The 19,514-nt window shown below is 44.0% G+C and overlaps 1 protein-coding gene across 5 annotated transcripts in view; it reads right to left on the minus strand.

Annotated features, from left to right (window-relative positions):
* Window positions 1-18,685, minus strand: part of NEK10 (NIMA related kinase 10) — a 32,245-nt gene extending 13,560 nt beyond the window's left edge. For 2 of the 5 annotated variants that reach the window (XR_009756815.1, XR_009756816.1), the window contains exons 1-22: window positions 18,400-18,684; window positions 17,288-17,376; window positions 17,120-17,180; window positions 16,470-16,570; window positions 16,000-16,098; window positions 14,461-14,545; window positions 13,662-13,703; window positions 13,203-13,281; window positions 11,838-11,905; window positions 11,620-11,699; window positions 10,986-11,072; window positions 10,571-10,795; window positions 9,354-9,499; window positions 8,176-8,237; window positions 7,361-7,438; window positions 6,719-6,783; window positions 5,882-5,984; window positions 5,072-5,200; window positions 3,517-3,654; window positions 2,436-2,481; window positions 1,078-1,199; window positions 574-676 (exon numbers count right to left, since the gene is read on the minus strand). Coding sequence is in view for 1 of the 5 variants with exons in the window: in XM_061573533.1 (XP_061429517.1) it covers window positions 574-676; window positions 1,078-1,199; window positions 2,436-2,481; window positions 3,517-3,654; window positions 5,072-5,200; window positions 5,882-5,984; window positions 6,719-6,783; window positions 7,361-7,438; window positions 8,176-8,237; window positions 9,354-9,499; window positions 10,571-10,795; window positions 10,986-11,072; window positions 11,620-11,699; window positions 11,838-11,905; window positions 13,203-13,281; window positions 13,662-13,703; window positions 14,461-14,545; window positions 16,000-16,098; window positions 16,470-16,570; window positions 17,120-17,180; window positions 17,288-17,337 (1,969 nt within the window). In the remaining 4 variants the exon portion in view is untranslated. Of the gene's footprint in view, window positions 1-573; window positions 677-1,077; window positions 1,200-2,435; window positions 2,482-3,516; window positions 3,655-5,071; window positions 5,201-5,881; window positions 5,985-6,718; window positions 6,784-7,360; window positions 7,439-8,175; window positions 8,238-9,353; window positions 9,500-10,570; window positions 10,796-10,985; window positions 11,073-11,619; window positions 11,700-11,837; window positions 11,906-13,202; window positions 13,282-13,661; window positions 13,704-14,460; window positions 14,546-15,999; window positions 16,099-16,469; window positions 16,571-17,119; window positions 17,181-17,287; window positions 17,377-18,399 lie in introns of all 5 variants that reach the window. The other 3 variants (XR_009756818.1, XM_061573533.1, XR_009756817.1) reach the window with 2 other exon arrangements.
* Window positions 18,686-19,514: the final 829 nt, after the last annotated feature.

Here is a 19,514-nt window from a genome sequence, read left to right on the forward strand (position 1 = left end):
ATTTACTTTTGTTACTTATTTACTGTTTTAAGTTCACTCATTTCCGGTTAGTTTGTTTTCTTTGTGCACGTTATGATTTGAATGTTAAAAATTGATAGTGGAATGTATTACAAATGTAAACTTTGTATTAATATAATGGAATTAAGCTGCGGTAACGACGTTAAAGATATGAATGCGTGTGGGGTATATGGAGGTGCGGGCTATCTAAAACTTGTTTTACACAAAACTCTATTTTTGCGGGGTATATGCGTCTGCGGGTTATATACGGTAAACACGGTTATATTCCCCAGAATGTCAACAAATTATATAACTGATAGGATATGTAAAAAATGCTTTTATATTTAATGTGGAGGGATGGATTGGGAAGGAGGCAAATTCTCTGCTTATTTTGTTAATTATATTCTCCACAACAATGCAAACGATTACTCTGTGTAACATATTATTTGGTTTCTGTCCCAGTGATGAATATGTACAAATATTCTTACAGTATCATTACAGCAATGAAAATGTGTTCTAAGCTCTTTTATCTGTAAGCACTGGATGTAACAACTGTCGACGAGTGTCTTCTCTCACTGATGGTGATGTGGTCGCTCTCCCCCAGCATGATGTTGCCAGGAGTCAGGTCTCGGTGGATGATGTGCTTCTCCTTATGTAGGTAACGCAGTGCCAGGCAAATCTGCAAAGCACATTATGCATTACAAAACATTCTTGCACGATTGACTCCTCAGTGAAAACCTTTTCCCAGAGTTAAAAGATGCTAAAGTAATGTATGGCCTTAACAGGACTCTGCTTTTAACATCCAGGGTGACCTTACATTAAGGTTGCCACCTGTCCAGCTATGACCCAGGCAGTCCGGGAACTGGCACCTGTGTTCGGGTGGCAGGAATTGATTTGTAGCAAGATCTGGTACCGATATTGTGAACGACATTCCAGAATACTGCACAACTTTGATAGACCTCAGCTGACAGATAAATATGTTGGGGTTTTGGTGTGGAAAAGCTCATATCCCTACCCTACAACCACATATATGAGGATTCAATGCATGAAGTATGCCACTCGTGGCATGCTGGTGTGTACCTGGATGAAGATGTTCCAAATTCGTTCCTCCGTGAAGCGCTCGTGTTTCTCCTTCAGAGCATTAAAGTGTTCTCCCAGTGGAGCTCCCTCAATAAGCTCCATCACAATGTACAGGCGGTCATCTACACACACAAACTCATGTCTAGTGACAATGCTGTGCATCTGTATCCCTTCTTATATTAACCTAGAGATACCATTCGAAATGAAAATATCCTGGTATGAAACTCATGTAGTTTTCCCTCTGTGAAAATATTGACATAGAAACAGTTCTGAAAAGTGCCAGTTTACGTGTTTGGTGTTCTAAGAAGTGCTGGTATGGCCGCCTGTCATAAACTAGCTGATTTCAACCACTGCCCACAGATGATGCAGTCATATTACAAACGTGCTGTTGCTACTGTTGGGCAGCAAACTACGGTGATGAGTGAGAAAAGTTCGGAATGTATTTCTGGTCACTTTTGTCCTGCAGTGTATTTAATACCAGCAGTCAAATCTGTTTCTCACATTTGATACATAGGCTTGGGTCAATATTATTAAACCATCAATGTCCACACAAATTCGTAAGTACTAACATTAAGGGTCAATGCAAAGGTTGTGTGCGTTTTCTCGTCGAGAAATGGGCTCTGTTCTCACAAGAACCACCACTGGTGTGTGGTGTGCAGTAGTGTTCAGCAGCTGAAACTCAGGGTGTTAGAGACACATTCTGTCACACACACAGTAAAGTGTTGTATTATAGTGCTTATTTATCATGTGACTTATATTCTCAACGACACTAATGATTATCTTGTGATGTGCATTGTATCGTTTTTCCTGCTACTATATCAGCCTTGAACAAGTGCTTTATACCTCAATGGGCCTTTCCCAAAATAAACTGTTATAGAACTAGGACCCATATCTAACAGAGAGTCTTCGCCTATAAACTATTGGCAGTTCACCAGAATTGGCAAGCCTCACTCTGTTGATGAGATACCGAATATCAAAACCGTGCCTGCGATTAGGATGGTTGGCTACGTACGGTTCAAAATAAGTGCTACATACATATACATACATATACATACATATACATACAAAACCGATCCAGCATTTCCTTGTGTTCAACCAATGCTGCTGAAATTATGCACTCTCAGAAGACCGTGTAACTGATATGATGTGTAAATAAATAACCCCAAAAAACCTCATGTAAAATAAATGTTAATATTTTTTTCCGTAGGGGCAGATATGAGGAGGTGAATTGTCTGCTTGGCTATTTTATCACTTATATTCTCCACAATGACAAAAAATATTATTTTGTGTTATGAATTTTAGCTTAACCTGTTTTGTATCTGGGAAATAAATGTAACATGATATCCATGCGTACTTACCTTCCACAAATGTCTTGTAGTATTTTACAATGTTTGGGTGTTTGAGCTACAAAAACAGAAAATATAAACATTAGGTTTCCATCAAACAAGTTTCACACTATACAAAAACTAAAATACGTAAGATGCTCATCTGGTGCATATATATTCTAAAAGTCTACCCGGTGTTTAAGTAGTTTGCGTGAGTTGACTTGTTAATGGCCCAAACACCTATTGTTCCATTGCTTAAAACGTGTCCTTGGGTGCTCTACGGCCTATTCAACTTCATGCTGATCTGTGGATTCTGTGAAAACTTCACTTGGATGTGTTAACTCGCACCTCCAATTAGCATGGCTGGCTACATACTGTGCGAAAGACGTTCAACATACATATAATCACCCTCATTCCATTTTGATGTTTATGGAACTTAATGTTACTAAAAATGGTCTTTGAAAGCAATTTGTCCAACCACGATTTGCTAGTCAATTTATTTTATTTTAACTTATTTTGTGCAAAATACACAATTTCTTCTTCAATTATTGCTTTGTATATTTAGTTTTCCTCATTTTCTATTGGGTTGTGCTTGTTTTCACGTAATAGCTTTTGTCCTTTTTCCCTCGTCTCTTGAATTCTCACCTGGTTAAACAAACTACACTTGAAGCTTAAGCTACCTTCTATCACACAACTGGCTGCTTGGATGGCCTGTATGTCAAAGGACACTCGCCTCCAGTCTTTACCAGTGTGAGACGGTGCCTTGGTGCGAGCACAGCCTAAGTAAAACAGTCGTCATACCTGCCATGTCTGAATATGTGGAGAAACTTGTTTTACAAAAAAAATAAAGCAAGGGAGACAGCTAAAGAGATGGCTACACGGAGCTGCATGCAGCTACAAAACACACGGACCGCCTCCTGTGCGTCCGTGTGCATGCACTACGAGTCAACGTGCTCTCGGTGATACTGAAGGCCGCACATGTTATTTTTACAAAGTTTCAACTGCAAACGTTTAAAGGTTGAATTCTTAAAATATTAACACTCCTACAGACAACCAGAAGTATTTGGCTTCTCCATATACATGTATATGGAGAAGCCAAGTGGAGAGTGGGGACCTGTTCACGAATGATGGAGAGTTCAGAGATGATGGAATTGAGGCTGGAGTCCCGCGTCGTCTTGTCCTTGCCGAACGCAGGGTTGTGCAGGCTCACCTCCTTGAGCGCAAGCAGCTGCTGACCATTCAGCTTCCTCACCTCCACGACATAAGACAGAGCCATGAACAATCATCGATACGTGCCGTAGAGCTATGGCCCTTTGTGTTCTGGCTGGCAAGGCACGAGAGCTATCGGTGGGACGGCTGGGAAGTGGCCAAGTCTGGTGTTTAGAGGGTCACGGTAAGACAGTGATTCTCAACCTTTTTGGCATGGCCGTCCCCCCATCAAGACCAGTGGTCTCCGTGTCCCCACCTCCCCCACCCCGACAAGGTTACCAAGGCCACAATAGAAAGAGATCACGTCCTTGCCTCTAGTTAACAGTGTTAATAAGACGAGATTTGATTCATGGTGTGTATGAGTTTTTTTGTCCGCAACATGATGTTGACGTTTCTCACACACATTTGAAATTACTCCTGCAGAGTATCCTATGTGTTGATAATTACCTGGGTAAGCACTCAGGATGGATCGTGTTTGTAATCGAGTACAAGTTCTCACAGCAATCAATCCTAAGGCTCAGCGCAGAGAAACCTGGGACAATGCCAACCGACCCTATCGTGCTCACAGAAAGACCTTCCAGTTTTAATTTTACCACAATAGATCCGTGCTGAATCATTTAAGAATATCACATGGCAGATATGGCTATTTCCTACACTGATAGATGAAAACGAATAACCCACAGTGCAACAGCAGTAACCAATCTCAAACAATGGACCACAGAGTAATGCAACTGCCCGCTGCCATCATTTCAATCTATGGGCCTCTCTGTAAGTTTCAATGTAAGTCTATATAACTCTCTGAGTATAACATTTCAAACCATGCACTACATAGTCCCACCACTTCCGGATATGATTATTTGCCAAGAGAATTTTGGATATTCACCATGAGGCTAGTCCTGAAGCTGTCCTCTGGCTCGCTCGCAAACCTCCACATGAGCAAGTAAACACTACTGATCAACCATAATAGTTTTTTTGGGTTAGATCCCGTAAATATATAAATGTGTCGTTAAAACCTACCACCACCCGACACAGCCAACTAGCAAGGGTTGTCATGTAAACAAAACATGGCAATCTTGATTTGAAGCTTTCGTGACTGCAGGAATCCATACTCTTTGGTTCTTTCGGTAAAGTCACGTAGATAGAACATGCCAATTCGTCGCTAGTACAGCACACCGGTGTGTTGGAGAGCCAAGCCACAACATTTACAATCTGAATACAACGTTTTGCCAGTAATTATAACTAGCTTCATCAGGCGACAGCCAGATTTGTGGAGAAGTCCACCTGTTTCGTACCTTATATAGAGGCGTAGATGTGGTGACCACGCTTCTGCGCTCTATTATGGATGATATTGGTCGCAAAAGCCTACATGTCAAACTGACTACTGATCAATTCCCCAAATTAAACAATAATAATAATAATGTGTGTTGGGAATTGAACCGGGACTGCTCGTGAGGAAACACCTTGTAGACACTGCCAAAGGCCCCACTGCCTAGGTGCTCCAGCACGGCATAGCCCCCCATGCGTTTCTCTGGCAGTCTGGTCTGGTCCATGCTCTCCACTGCCTCTTGGATCTCCTGCACCTCCTCTGGCTTCGGGAGCACATGCACACACATACGCATACACGTAAACAAAAGACAAATTTTCCTCTGATAGCCTTAACAGACTGTTGGGGCAAGTCCTGTTCGTGAAAAAGTTGCCACGGCACACAAGGGGGTTGGTGGCCAGCACCACACCTGGCTACCTTTGTCTGCCCAGTAGCGTTGTTGACACAATGCATCAGTTACTTATTTGAGGCTGAGACGACCTAGGAGAGGTGCAGTATAGGTCCAGATAATCATCACTGGTTCATGGGACCTTTCTTGCCAGTATCAAAATGTAAGAATTGATTTTACCATTTATTTCCAGAAAAAGTAAAACCTATTCTTATAATCATCAGTGGTGTTGGCAGTTAGCAGGAATCAAACTCGGGTCGCCAAGTTCGTAGCTCAGCGCAATATGTATGTATGTTTAAACTCCTTTCAAACCAGACATAGTCAACTGTGCGAATCGGAGGTACCCTACCACTCGCCACTATGAACATAAACACAATCACACATACACAGATGTACAAATGCACACACATGAGGGTTGCCACCTTTTCAACAGACCATACCAATATATATTTCTCAGCCAATGTGGAAACCCTAATCTCTCATGTTATAATGAACTGAATGAAAGGCAGCCTCAGTGCCAAGCAGCAGCAGCAGATAAGCGAGGAGTGTCATGCTAACCTTGAGTGCGTTGAGCCTCAAAACAAGGGGCTCGTAAGCCACAATGTCTCGCACATAATGTCCCACGTCGATGAACATTTCAAAGAGCACTGCTGGGAAGAGCCTACACAACATTGACGTAATTATTAGTATTTAAACACAATTGCTGAGCACAGGCCCAAAACAATAAGCGGCCAACAACAAATAGCACAAGCAAAGTTAGGCGATAAAAGTTAACACATTTATTGAATTCAGCAATGTTATTATAAGACTTTGGGAAGAGAGCCAATGGGAGGAAATTCCAAAGTGGAGCAGGGCAAGGGAAGAAAGCAAAGTGTTTTTACCACAGTGTGGTGGTTGAACCGAGCATGGATGAGGCCAAAACGTCTGGTAGACCAAGTCCTCAAGATGGGTTGAGGACTAAATGAGTGGGGTTCACAGGAACAGTGACTAGGATAGCAGCAATAGTATAGTGATAAGGAGGCTACGGACTGCCGGTAAGCGAGTGACTGATGCCAATCAGTGAAAGCTGGGTCATCAATCAACCTGACATTTATGGTGAATTCTATCACGTGCAGTAAGATAGGAACTGGGTGCTCGACCTCAAATATGACAACAGGATTACAACTTCAGCCAAATATGTGTTTTGTCTAGCAGTAATGATTGTTTGGAATAAAATAAGACTTCATCACAAAATATACTTGGAAATAAATTATGCTGTCAATATGCAGTACATCTGTATGAAATTAAAGGTGCACAAATTGTCATAAAGGATAATGTAATTACCAAATGTATTCACACAGGGTGTTCCTGGATGTGTGTTGACAACTGGTCAGGCTAATGTGCCATGTGCCCTACCTCTTGAATAGATGCCTATTTCGCTCCATGCTGAAGAGGAACCGCAGGGCTCTGAAGGCATAACGCTGCACACAGTTTGCAGATCACATTTCAAACTTGTAGAACTACCAAAAATATCCGTTATTGTTAGAACACAAGATATGAACATTGTATTCAAGCTGGCGCTGATTGATTACCACAACATTATTATCACACCTGGTCAAGTGGCTCAGCAGGAGAGCGAGCGGCTCGTAATGGGAAGGTTGCGAGTTCAAATCCTGGACGGAGGTTGACTGCCCATCGTTGCTCCACGATTGATAAAATGATCACCACTTTGCGGGGAAGTCAAAAGGATTTGTCCCATGGATAGATTCACCAAGGCTATAGAAATTTTTAATTTCCACAGCTGTAACCAAATGATGATCAGAGTACATGTGCCATAATGGTATGTTATGAAGGGCCACTGTGCAAAACTTTGCCTATTATATATATCTTTTTCCTTAAAGGCCAAAGTTTTATTGACGAATTTGTTGTTTTTTTTGTTGTCTATAGGCCCTGCTTACAGCCAGCATGAACATGGGGCATATCAATGTTCAAATGGTGCCTGTAGTCTTTGGGCGATGATCCTGAAGTTGAAATGAAAAAGTAAGATAGAGACGTTACCTGTAAGACATCCCTATTGTGTGTGCTGCGGGTGGGGTTGGGGAGCAGCAGAGTGCCGATGATGTACACCCCGTTAGCCTGAGGGTGGAGCAAGACTGCACGTTACTCGACAGTCATAGTGCATTCACATTTACAGATGTAACTTCTTTTACTATAAATACACACTCATTACAAAGCAATTTACAACATGTGTCATAACGTTCAGGAGGACTTGGACGCCGGGGTTGGAGGCACACTTATTTATTCCGTACAAGGTACAATACAGACCGGGACATACAACACTGGAAGGGGTGTCGGCCCCTTCACTCGTCTAACTGGGGAGGCACACTCTAGGCTACACCTAGCCTACCTCTCGGTCCTCCACTATCGGGCTAGGGGAGGCTAGCTAGCCCAGCCCTGGCAAGCTGGGCCTACGGCGCCCGGAGTCCCCAGACCAGCTCTGACAAGAGCACCGGCTCTGGCTCTCGGGGCCACGCCACTGGCTCGGTCCTGGTCGGCCCTGACAAGGGCGGCGATCCAGGGGAGTCCAGGGCTCTATCTAGCAGATCTTCCTTCTTCACTAGTTAAGCTTCATACATTCTGCCTCGAGCCCTCCGGCTCATCCCCTTATATACCAACTCCCCCGCTGAGGGGTGGGGCCCCGGGGGATCCCAGCTCCGAGTCAGCCCCCCAGGCTGCCCGGTGCGAACGTCGCTGTGAGCACCTCCCTGTGCACAGACATAGCCACGCCCACTGTGTTTACCGTCTGATACAACTGTATAACAGCCCCTCCGTAACACCCCTACACATGCATGGTTACCTGCAACGTGGCTCACCTGCACAACTTGCTGTGCATTGCTGTCGTTGAGCACCAGCTCAGTAAGGGCGGTACAACACGCTGAAAAAGCAATTGACGGTAGGTAAATGTGAGGCCCACTCGTGGTGCCCGCATCTTGAGGAACAAGGGCAACTGTGGCAGCAAGTGTTTTTTTAGTTTTTTACACCGAAGCTTAGTGCAGGCCCAAAACATCAAGCGGCCAGAAACAAGCAGCACGAGCAAAGTTGTAATGGATCAGAATGAACACGTGTCTTGAATTGAGAAGGGTTATAAGAGCTTGGGAAAAGAGGCGATGAGGTGGGAACTCCCAAGTGGAGCAGTGCGAGGAAAGAAGCGGTGAGAGAAGTGGTGACCTGCAGTGTGGTGATGAGACGAAAGTCTGGTAGATTGAGCCCTCAACATAGGTGAAGAAATGAATACGTAACTTCACAGAAACAGTAGCCACAGTTGTAGCGATAGCAGAGAGATCAGGGGGCAACTGACCACCAGCGTGGCAGTGTCTGGAGTGAATCGGTCAGTACTGCATCATCAATTCACCTGACTGCTTTACCATGAATTCTATCAAGTGCAGTGCAATATAAATTGGATACTCTTCCCCAGATATGACAACAAAATTCCAATTTTGGCCACGTTCAAGTTCTAGTTGATCTTGTTTAACCATCTGAGAACTCAAGTTACCATGATTGTCTCATTTACCAAAGTGACCTGGATAACCAAAATTATAAATTCAATAACATAAAAACAATGAACAACCATGAAGCAAACAAAAATCTGTGCAAAAACTACATCGCAAAACAAAGAGAAAGTGGTGCACAAACATTAATCAATATTAAGTTAAATACATTTAATGCTGTCAAAGTTGAATAATTAACAACACACAAAGATGAGTATTTCATGTACAATAGCCCCTAGCCTTATCCACACCATAACATGCAATGCACATCTCTGTGTGTTGTTAAATCTGATTGTTTTCTGGTCTGCACTGATTGTTTTGTTGTGATGGGTTTTATCATCATTTGCAGATTGAATTTGCCAAAGTTGTTTCAGATAGATTACCTTAAAAAACATTCATTAAAAAATTGTGTAACAAGAACATCAAAATATGTTTTGGGTGATTATTGTACGAGTATTTAAACCAGTATGTAAACAGACGTGTGTGTGTGCATGCATGCGTGCCAGCCTGCAAGGAGGTGAGGCCATCCTGGATTTCCGCGGGGCTCAGTTCTTCCGAAAGCGGGAGCTGCCGCAGTCGCCCAGCTGCATTGGCGCTTGACAGGCCCCCAAAGGAAATGCGGTCCGACACAAACCGACGCTCACGGTCCCTGGGGTGCACACAGCATGTCCGCCAATCACTGTCTCCTTCAAATTACAGCATCAGTTTACAAGAAAACTATCGATCTATTCTCACTGTCATCAGTGGAATTGATAGTGCTATCGCCAGGCCTTAATTTCTCGCCGAATAATTTTCACTTGTCTACTGAAACCGGGAAGTCGCGTGTAACTATTAGCCACAGACATACAGAAAAGTATACTAGAGGTGGTGTGCCAGGTAATCAAATATTTTCTGGGTCGTTGACACATGCAGCCAACACTCAGAAAAATCTAATACTTTCTAAAAACTATTAACACATAAAGGTGTGCAAATCATAGATGCCACATGGCGATCACATGGCAAGCATGAGTGACTGTATCCACTGGCGGAGCCAATGGGGGGTGGGGGGGGGTGGCACGTGCCCCCCCAATGATCCAAAGCAGTTATAAGTGACTCACAGAATTGTGCGCAGTTGCGTATACAGTACACGACTTCCCTGAAGGCATACCTTCAGCGAGCGCGATGCCGATCACACACAGTTCGAATTCGACCCTCGATCGATGGCTGCGCCATCGCCGCACACGCGTCGAATAAAAAGCAAGGGACAAGTCCTTACTTACGAACAACTCCTATCATTTTTCATTGCTGGAGGGGTTGCCCCCCCAACCTGAAAATCCTGGCTCCGCCATTGACTCTATCATCTCATTCATACTCTGTTCAGCAACCACAGTGCAGGTCAAACACTTCTTTTTCTACTTCTTCCCTCATACAGCTCGCCTTTGGAATTCCAACCCATAGTCTCTTATAAACGTGCTCAATTAGATAAACGAATTAACTCTAATTACAACTTTTATTTGTTGCTGGCTACTTGACTTTTGGGGCCTATTCTCAGCAACTGTATTTATAATTCAAATAATGGAATAAACATATGGAAGTTGTGCCTTCCTGCTGTTTGTGAGCACACCTCTGTGCGTTGTTAAATCAAGCCAGACAAATCCAAATGAAAGCTGGCCCTGGTCATTGGTGTGATTAAGACTGCTAATTGGATTACACAGTGCATCTTCCAGCCAGAAGACCTCACCCCTGCAGCAGCCGCAGAAGCTGAGTGACACCCCCCCAGCGCCGAATGTCCTCGAGCATGGCCTGGTCCTCGCACAAGTGCACGAGGGCCCACACGGCGCTCGCAAGCAGGCGCAGGTGCTCGCCCTGCAGGAGGCTCAACAGCACCGGCACTCCACCCAACACCCGCATCTGATGCCACACAGGGCGCTCCTGGCACAGCTGCCGCAGTAGGTCCATAGCTAACCTGCACAGAGAGAGACGCGGGCCCGCCAGTGTGACTGCCTACGTGCACCTAGAGCAGTCTCAGAATGCGCAATGTTTTATACACAAACTCTCTCAATCAATGGGCTCTCATCTGGTCATGAATGCCACTTCATAGCTGGAGCAAGTGTGTCTGTTGTGCCAGCAAGAAAGGTGCGCACATTCCAGCTCACCGCTGGGATAGGAGGTCATAGTCCTGCAGAACAGGCAGGAGATTCTCCACCACAGCTAGCTCCGCCAGCTTCCCGCGGCACGCCGCACTGGAGCCCAACAACACCAGAATCACTGACAAACCCAGTTCTCAGTGACAGTAACCATGGCAAATAAGCAGACGGTGATACTGATGACAGAAGATGATGGCAACGAGTAGTAACATGGCGCAGTGGTCGCATGTTCACCACTTTCTGCAGAAGTTTGTGGTTGGAATAAGCCAGGCCACCATGGCTAATTATGCAGGTTTATTTAACCATACAATGTGGACAATCTGCATAACAATGGACGTAAGAAAATTCCTTGACAAAATGAGAAAAATTGCAGGCCAGTGTGTTGGCATCATGGTCAAAATTTTCCCAAGGTCAAAAAACATTAATCACAAATTACTTAATTGGGAAACACATCGCTATTGTCACCCGCTACTGTGAATGCTTATGAGGACCCTCTTAAAAAATAGTATTGGCACTCATTGAGGCTTTCCTTGGTAAACAAGTGTAATAATAAATAATAATTTTAATATGAACAGTGAGGATGATATGGTGGTAGTCGGTGTTGTTTGTAGTAGTGTAGAAGGGGAATGTTGCATCACTCCACCTCTCAGCCAGACTGTTGAGTGCCAGCAGTGAACCCAGCAGCACACTGGACTCCCTGGCAGCTGTCAGAATCACCAACGTCTGCAGAGTCATTGCATAACAAATACAGGATGCGCTAAGCAGCTGGATTCTTCTCATTTCTGTCAATCCAGTGTGAGGCCAAGGAAAACAGTGACCACAATTTCACGAAATAGCTGGGGCTGTCAGGAGTCAGCCTACCTTGTGTGCCCCAGATTCTGTGACCCATTCCCTCTGCTCCACCACTCCAGCGAGCTTTTGGAAGATATCTGCGGCAAAACACCAGCACAAAAAGCACAGCGGCCTTGCTCGCCCTAATCTCTATGCAGTCTTTCTCTTTACTGGATGACAAATTTAACCTTAATATTTATACATTCACAAACATATTTGAATACATTATTATTACTAGCTCGTGACAGACCTGCTTATTATGATTGCATGTAATAAAAAGTAGTAAACTGTAAAAATGCAGCCCTGCAATCGCTTGCTCATGCCACTGCTGGCGGAGAAGTCTCTGTTCGAGCGAGGGTATTTAGTCTACTCCACCATGTTGACCAGATGAGTTGGAAGAGGTGTGTGTACCCACACTGTACTTCAACACGCAACTTGCCAAACGACGGTATAGTATCCACTTGTACTGCTGCGTGGACACAGATGGGGAGATTTGAGAAACGTGCCCAAATTGTTTCAACAACCGCGCCAGAAGATGGAATCGAATCGGCGACCTTTGGATTGCAAGTCAATTGTGTTAACCATCACACCTCGGCACCCCTCTAATATTGATTGGAATTTAATCAACATGGAAATTTCTGATATATCTAGAGTATCCATAGATGGTTCTTTCACATCCAACGTGTGTTAATGATATAAATAACTATGACTTCAATAATGATGACAAAGACACAGATGTAGAATTAAAATCACTGAGATATTTCTGGTTTGCAATAAATCTCTGGATGCACTATCTACCAATAACACTTAAAATAAAGTACTTCTCAATGCTCAACCACATTTGGCCATGAGCCATTTACTGATATATCTATGCTGAACTTCTTTCATACCCTACGTAGCCAACCATGCTAATAGGAGGTGCGGGGAAAGGACAAGAAACTAAACACAAAAGGCAGTTCTAAAGAAATTAGTTTTCAATATAGATTTTAAAGTACATCGCTCCAGTGGTTTCCTAATATCAGAAGGAATAGCGTTCCAGACAGCCGCAGAAGTGCATCTGGAAACACCCGATGCAGTGACCGTCTTTGTTCGATAGATATCCAAAAGTCGTTGCAAGGATGACCAGAGTTCGCGTGATGGTGAACATTCACACACAATCCAATGACTGCGCATGTTTAAAAAAGGAAAACGATAAGTGGCTTGAGCTCACCATTATGTAAACAGCTGTGCCCTTAAACACTGTACACTGCATTTTCCACAAAGCAAGCATTTTATAAAATACAGAACAATACGCAGTTTTAACACAGAAAAAGCAAGTGGCAGTTGCAGGAAGTGACTCCAATATAACTTGAATAAACACGTCATTTTGCTGTTTGACATACTGGGCTCACTCACTGGTGAGATTGACAAGGACGTCCTCTGCAAACTTCTCCTCTTCGTAACACAAGTGCCGCTGTGCCACCTCGTCCATATACTTCCAGTCGCCAAACCAGACACACGTCAATATTAGTGCGATTAGTCTGCAGCTTTCCTCTCACGTAAATCGGTGAGATGCACTGGTAATGTCCGCAGGTAATTTTTTACACACCCCATAACCACAATAAGACCCATCAACTCCCTGCACACTTCATTAACCATTGATACAACACACTTTGACATTTGAACGGTTTATTGAAATAGCTGTTTTCTGCATTTATAGCGTTTTATAAACTTAGTCAACCAAATGAGGACAACTAACATCCCCAAGCAGAACATTAAGGTCAAAACCTTTCGCAATACTACCCATTATTTTATGGCCTTTCTAAAGATTGAATAACTGAATTTCCAGCGTCATAAGCTGTACTTTGAACTTACCATTGCTAAGCCAGACACCCCTCCCATATCGTACAGCACCCTCTGCAAAGAAAACAGCACACCATAAGCATCCTTTCTGGTTATTCTGGTTTCATTCCTGTCATATCAACAAACTAGAAAATACTGCCACTATTGGAGCCACTATTATTTATAAAGCCACAATGAGCAGTTCTCAGTCTCGCTGTTATTACATTTCAAAGAACAGTGAGTTGGTAATACTGTACATTTGTTGTGTGGTTAATCTTGACACCCAGACTCTTGTAGAAAAATAGCTTCTTAGCTCAATGGGTCTCACCAGAAATCAACTAAACTGTTTGTTGAGAAGTAAAGTTTGGCAGCGCCTTGCTTCCCTGCTTGTGGAATGTATTGTATTGTAGTTGTTTTTTTGTGAACTTAGCAATGCCAACGTTAGTTTAGTTTACACAAAAAAGCCCCAATGTGCGGCTCAAATATAACATGAAGGTATGCAGTGGGCCTCATGGGTACATGAACCAGCTAGGTGGCTCAGTAATAGAGAGTGGCATGCAATTGGAAGGTTGCATGTTCAAATCCTGGTTGGGGTTTGACTCAGCCCATCATGTTTCTGGGGTTGAAAAATAAGTACACTTTGTATGGAAGTCAGCAGTGGTTGTTCTCTCCCCTATCATATGAATGTGGAATTTCCACCACTGGCTCGGGGCTATAAACAAGAGATGAGCACCGCCTCGGTGCTCGTTTGATCAAGAAATCACTGACTTTGAATAACGGGTATTACAGAACTCAAAACAGACTCCATTCAGAGTGTAGTGGTGTGGAGGACCTGGTAAGAAAAGTCCCGCATGAAGAGGCGGAGGCAGATGAGCACAGGTAGAATATTGGCCATCGGCGCCCGGTCTCTCCACTGTCTGTAATAACACACCGCAGCCATCACGAGGCATGGCTGTGCTTACTTTGGGAACTCCGTACCTAGACACCTTGAATAGGATTACCTCATTGCAACTACTTTAATATATTTTCGTGAGATAATTTCTTCTTAAAACTTTGCAACTGAAGTTGGAAGTGCTCATCCATTAGCTTTCTACGTCTGTCTGACTGGCTGTCTGTAAAGATGGCCCAATATAAAAAAAAACATTAGTATAAAGTTGTTGCTATTAGGAGTTTACCTAATTGAAAACTGGCCAAATCGATCCAAGGGTTTTTTCAAAACCTAGACGAAATCCAGAGCTAAAAGGATTCAAATACCCAGTGACAAAAAAAGCACACGCCTCCCGCACCAGTTCTCCTCTCCTGGTCATATTATTGGGTGACGTAATCTCACAACATCATGCACCATGTGACATTTTGTAGTGCGGCTTGAAACACAATATTATTGCTAATGAAATACTTCCAAGGATAATCGCATGCTGTAAAGTATTACAGAAACCAAGCTTATGCATGATATTTTTTCCTTGTTTATATTAATGCAAACGTGTGTGTGTAAACTGCACATTGAGCAGGCATACTGATCCAGGCATTGGTTCTCATGGCACCGAGCCTGGCACACTAATGTGGCCACTCCTGCGTGAATTATATATGCGCAGGTCAGATTCAGAGTGAGAGAGTAAGAACTTGAGCCTACACAGGCTCTTTTACAATGTCGATGTGGTTGAGATGGCCATACAAGTAAAATGGTGAGATAATACAAGCAGGCAAGGGATTTCAGATACAACAGATGTACGTTGTAACTAACAATATCAAAAGAAAACAAACTAAAATATAATGACAATAATTCAAAGTCAAATGGATTTTAAATGACAGGTATTTACCGGTAGTTAATTCAACTAATTCACATAACAAAATCATAAGAGAAAGAATTATACTGGGTCTGTCGGCTCAAGTTAATTCTTACAGCAACATCGATATTCAAGCAGCTTATAGGTCAGAGAATTGAAGGTGTGGAAAGTCATTAAGTCGTTTGGATTTAGAGACCAAGATATTTTACAATTCTGGAGCAAAGCAACCAAATTATTCCCCCCTCTAGGATGGAGGATTGTTTAGGGGCGGTGCAGAGAAGTGTAGATTGTCAGCAGATTTTCTTATGTTGGGGAAAAGAGAGAAGGATGAATTCAGGTTGAAGGAATGTATGCCTCAATAACATTTGTAGATCAATATAAATAAATGTGTGTCCCTTCTGGCAGATAAGGGGATGCCATTGTTTTTTTTTCAATCAGCTGGCAATTATGCAGCCTGTGAGGTATGTCGAGGATAATGTGGATTGATGAATGGCAGATAGGGTTAAGTTCGGATAGGATGGTGTTAGAAGTGACACAATTACAGATGACAGTGTGTCCCTGTGTGTAGGACAGTGTTATTGCTGTGCCTGCATAGAAGCCGCTGTGTGATGAGAGCAGTGAGAATCTCCAGGAAGCGGCTGTGCTCATGTAGAGAGCTAAACGCCCGCTCATTCTTGTACTTGGAACTGAAAGGACAATGCACAATCATCACCCTCACAATGAAACCCACAAATTTAACACTAATTTCCAACTCACAACCATCTCGCTCACAATGGTAATCACGGTCATCACGTTCACAATGAAATTCACAATCATCATGCTCATGGTGCAAACCTCAACATTCGCTCACAATGAAAAGCACAACTACGTCACTCACAATTAATAAGATTAGAAGAACAATTAATCCATACAATCCTATAACAAAATATCACTCAGATTCAAGTTGCACATTTCCCTTAAACAATTTGTATGATTTGTGCATCCTTTTGTGGAGAATATGGAGAATTCTTTACAGACCGCGTGTGACGGACTGTGAGTAGATTTATAATTACAGTACCTGAAAGCTTCCAACTGCAGAGCCTCGGTCGACTGGAAACGAGCATCTCTCCTCCCCTTCCCCACACGGCTGGAAGCTCCCATACTGCCCAGTGCTGGAAGCTGCACATACAAGTATATTCAAACACATAGGGTTATTAATTCCAATTATTATTGTTACAACTTATGAAAGCCTCACTGTGACTCAACTCTTTTTTCAGGAGGGTTCTGCAATGTGTTTGCAGTTGGGGGTGACAATTACTGTTTCCCAATCAAGTAATTTTCAAAAATGTTTTTATATCTAATTTGGCAAAATTGGACCATCACGCTGGAGCACTCTCCTTTGAATGACATCATGGGATCTTTAACATCATGTATTTTATAGTTAATACACTCGCAGTATTAACCAGGGCGGCCTGCCGAATTCACACGGAGACCCTCTGCGACAAGCAGTACCCAATGGCCAAAAGTTACCTGCGATTTGATGGCTCATATATATGGCTATTGTGGTGATGCTGGTCTCAATGGAGAGCAGTTTGTTCCACAATTTGTTTCCTTTGTTAAGGATACATTGGGTCCACTGTTGAGGTCTTGTAGATTAAGGTCATGTTAGGAGTTGGTTATAGTTTAGGGGAATGTGTTGTATGCGCAGAGGGAAGAAAGAATAAGCACCTGCTGTTTGCTGGCCGGGGTATTCAACAAATCCAGCAGCCGCCCCAGGACATCCACATCCCTTGAAGACAAACATATTGGACGTGTTGTGATATTTGCTTACACATTCCCCTTTCAATTCTGGTGGGTTTGGTTGGCAATAATGATGACAATAAAGATGACAATTACTTGAAAGTGGATCCTTCTTTTTCCTTATTGTTCCTGCCTTGGTCAGACATGACGCGGTTGAGTGCTTCGCTGCCCAGAGACCATTATTTCTGCAACAAATAAATATAAGGAAAAGAACGAAGCCAAATCCCACATACGGCACCCACCACAGTGCCTACAGGACCTCAATTTGATACACGTTGAATAAGAGTAAATATCAGTGCTGAGTAAAATCAACAGTATTAAACACATTACTGCGTAACACATTAACATTGTCTTTTTAACCCTGGCAGAAAGATATGTACAGAATGCAAGCAAGCAAAGACAGGTGAGCAAGTGGGTAACAATAATTAATTAAATTTGTAAGACGGATTTCATCCGTACATAACCAGATCCCAATACTCCGTGTATGGAGAGCAGTAAATAAACAGAACCAGGGTAAACTTCCAGCACTAGGGGGTAAGAGGCCAGTGTAAAGAGGTAAACGGGCAGACGTTGTTAGACAAGTAAACTGGTACCCAGACGGGCAGGCAGGCAGGGCGACAGGTAAACTGGCGGGCAGGTGTCAAGGTATTCAGTAAGACAGGCATATGCGCAGGTAGACAGGCATATGCGCAGGTAGACAGGCATATGCGCAGGTAGACAGGCATATGCGCAGGTAGACAGGCATATGCGCAGGTAGACAGGCATATGCGCAGGTAGACAGGGAGGTAGAAAAGGTGAACAGGTACAGAGGCAGATAGACGAATAGCGAGACAGGGGGACGGGTAAACAGGCAGGTATAAATATACACATCGAGTCGACAGGTACATAGGGAGACGGATAAACAGACAGCTAAGTCGGCAGCCATGTATTCAGGTAAGCAAGTTGACAAGTTAGAGAGGCAAGTAGAAAGGTAAACATGTGTAAATGTAGACAGCCAAACGCGTAGGTATGTAGACAGCTCGGCAGAATCAGAATCTTTATTTATCCTGGAGAAATCCGATTGGCTATGAATCTCATTTTCACAGATGCCCAGGAGGGGTCGGTCAGAAGGTTACAATGAACAATACAAAAAGCGAAAGGAGTGTAAAGTATAGGCAATGTGAGACAATCACAAAAGAATGTTAACTCAACTTGCTATTCTATCTTACCCGGTAGAAGCGAGTGGGGCCAACGTGAGGCCACGCAATGCTCCACGTAGCGGGCGTTGCCGTGGACACGTTTTGCAGGTCTTCAGAGTCCAGGAGCTGCCCACTATCCGTGAGAAGTTAGGATGGTGTAGTAGTCCCACTGGTGTAATTTAATAACGATGACGGTAATCGTAATAATTGTAACAAAGTTACAATAATAAACTCTTAAACGCCGCACGAGCTTAACCAGCGGCGCTCGCTCGCTCTGCCCAATCACAGGAGACCTTACTGGACACGCCTCGCGCCGGAACCAATCGGATCGGGCGTCTCCATCGCTAAGACGCTCGTTGCTAGGGAAGCTGTGCCTTGATTGGTCGGCCGTGACGTCACGCGCGTGGAAACCATGGCGACGGGGACGCCGCGGCCTGGCGCCGCCGTGAAGCCTGAGTTGCCTGGAACAGCAACGGCCATGCTGGACGATGGCCTCCCCTAGACACCACATCACCACATCATCATCATTGCAGCCGTGGTCACTCCACTGCTAGATGATGGCCTCCCCTAGACACCACATCACCACATCATCATCATTGCAGCCGTGGTCACTCCACTGCTGGATGAAGGCCTCCCCTAGACACCACATCACCATCATCATCATTGCAGCCGTGGTCACTCCACTGCTAGATGATGGCCTCCCCTAGACACCACATCACCACATCACCATCATTGCAGCCGTGGTCACTCCACTGCTGGATGAAGGCCTCCCCTAGACACCACATCACCATCATCATCATTGCAGCCGTGGTCACTCCACTGCTAGATGATGGCCTCCCCTAGACACCACATCACCATCATCATCATTGCAGCCGTGGTCACTCCACTGCTGGACGATGGCCTCCCCTAGACACCACATCATCATCATTGCAGCCGTGGTCACTCCACTGCTAGATGATGGCCTCCCCTAGACACCACATCACCACATCATCATCATTGCAGCCGTGGTCACTCCACTGCTGGATGAAGGCCTCTCCTAGACACCACATCACCATCATCATCATAGCAGCCGTGGTCACTCCACTGCTAGATGATGGCCTCCCCTAGACACCACATCACCACCACCATCATCATCATCGCAGCCG

This window comes from Lethenteron reissneri, chromosome 7 (genome assembly GCF_015708825.2).
Source record: "Lethenteron reissneri isolate LAM-NWPU_2019-01 chromosome 7, ASM1570882v1, whole genome shotgun sequence".
NCBI lineage: Eukaryota > Metazoa > Chordata > Hyperoartia > Petromyzontiformes > Petromyzontidae > Lethenteron > Lethenteron reissneri.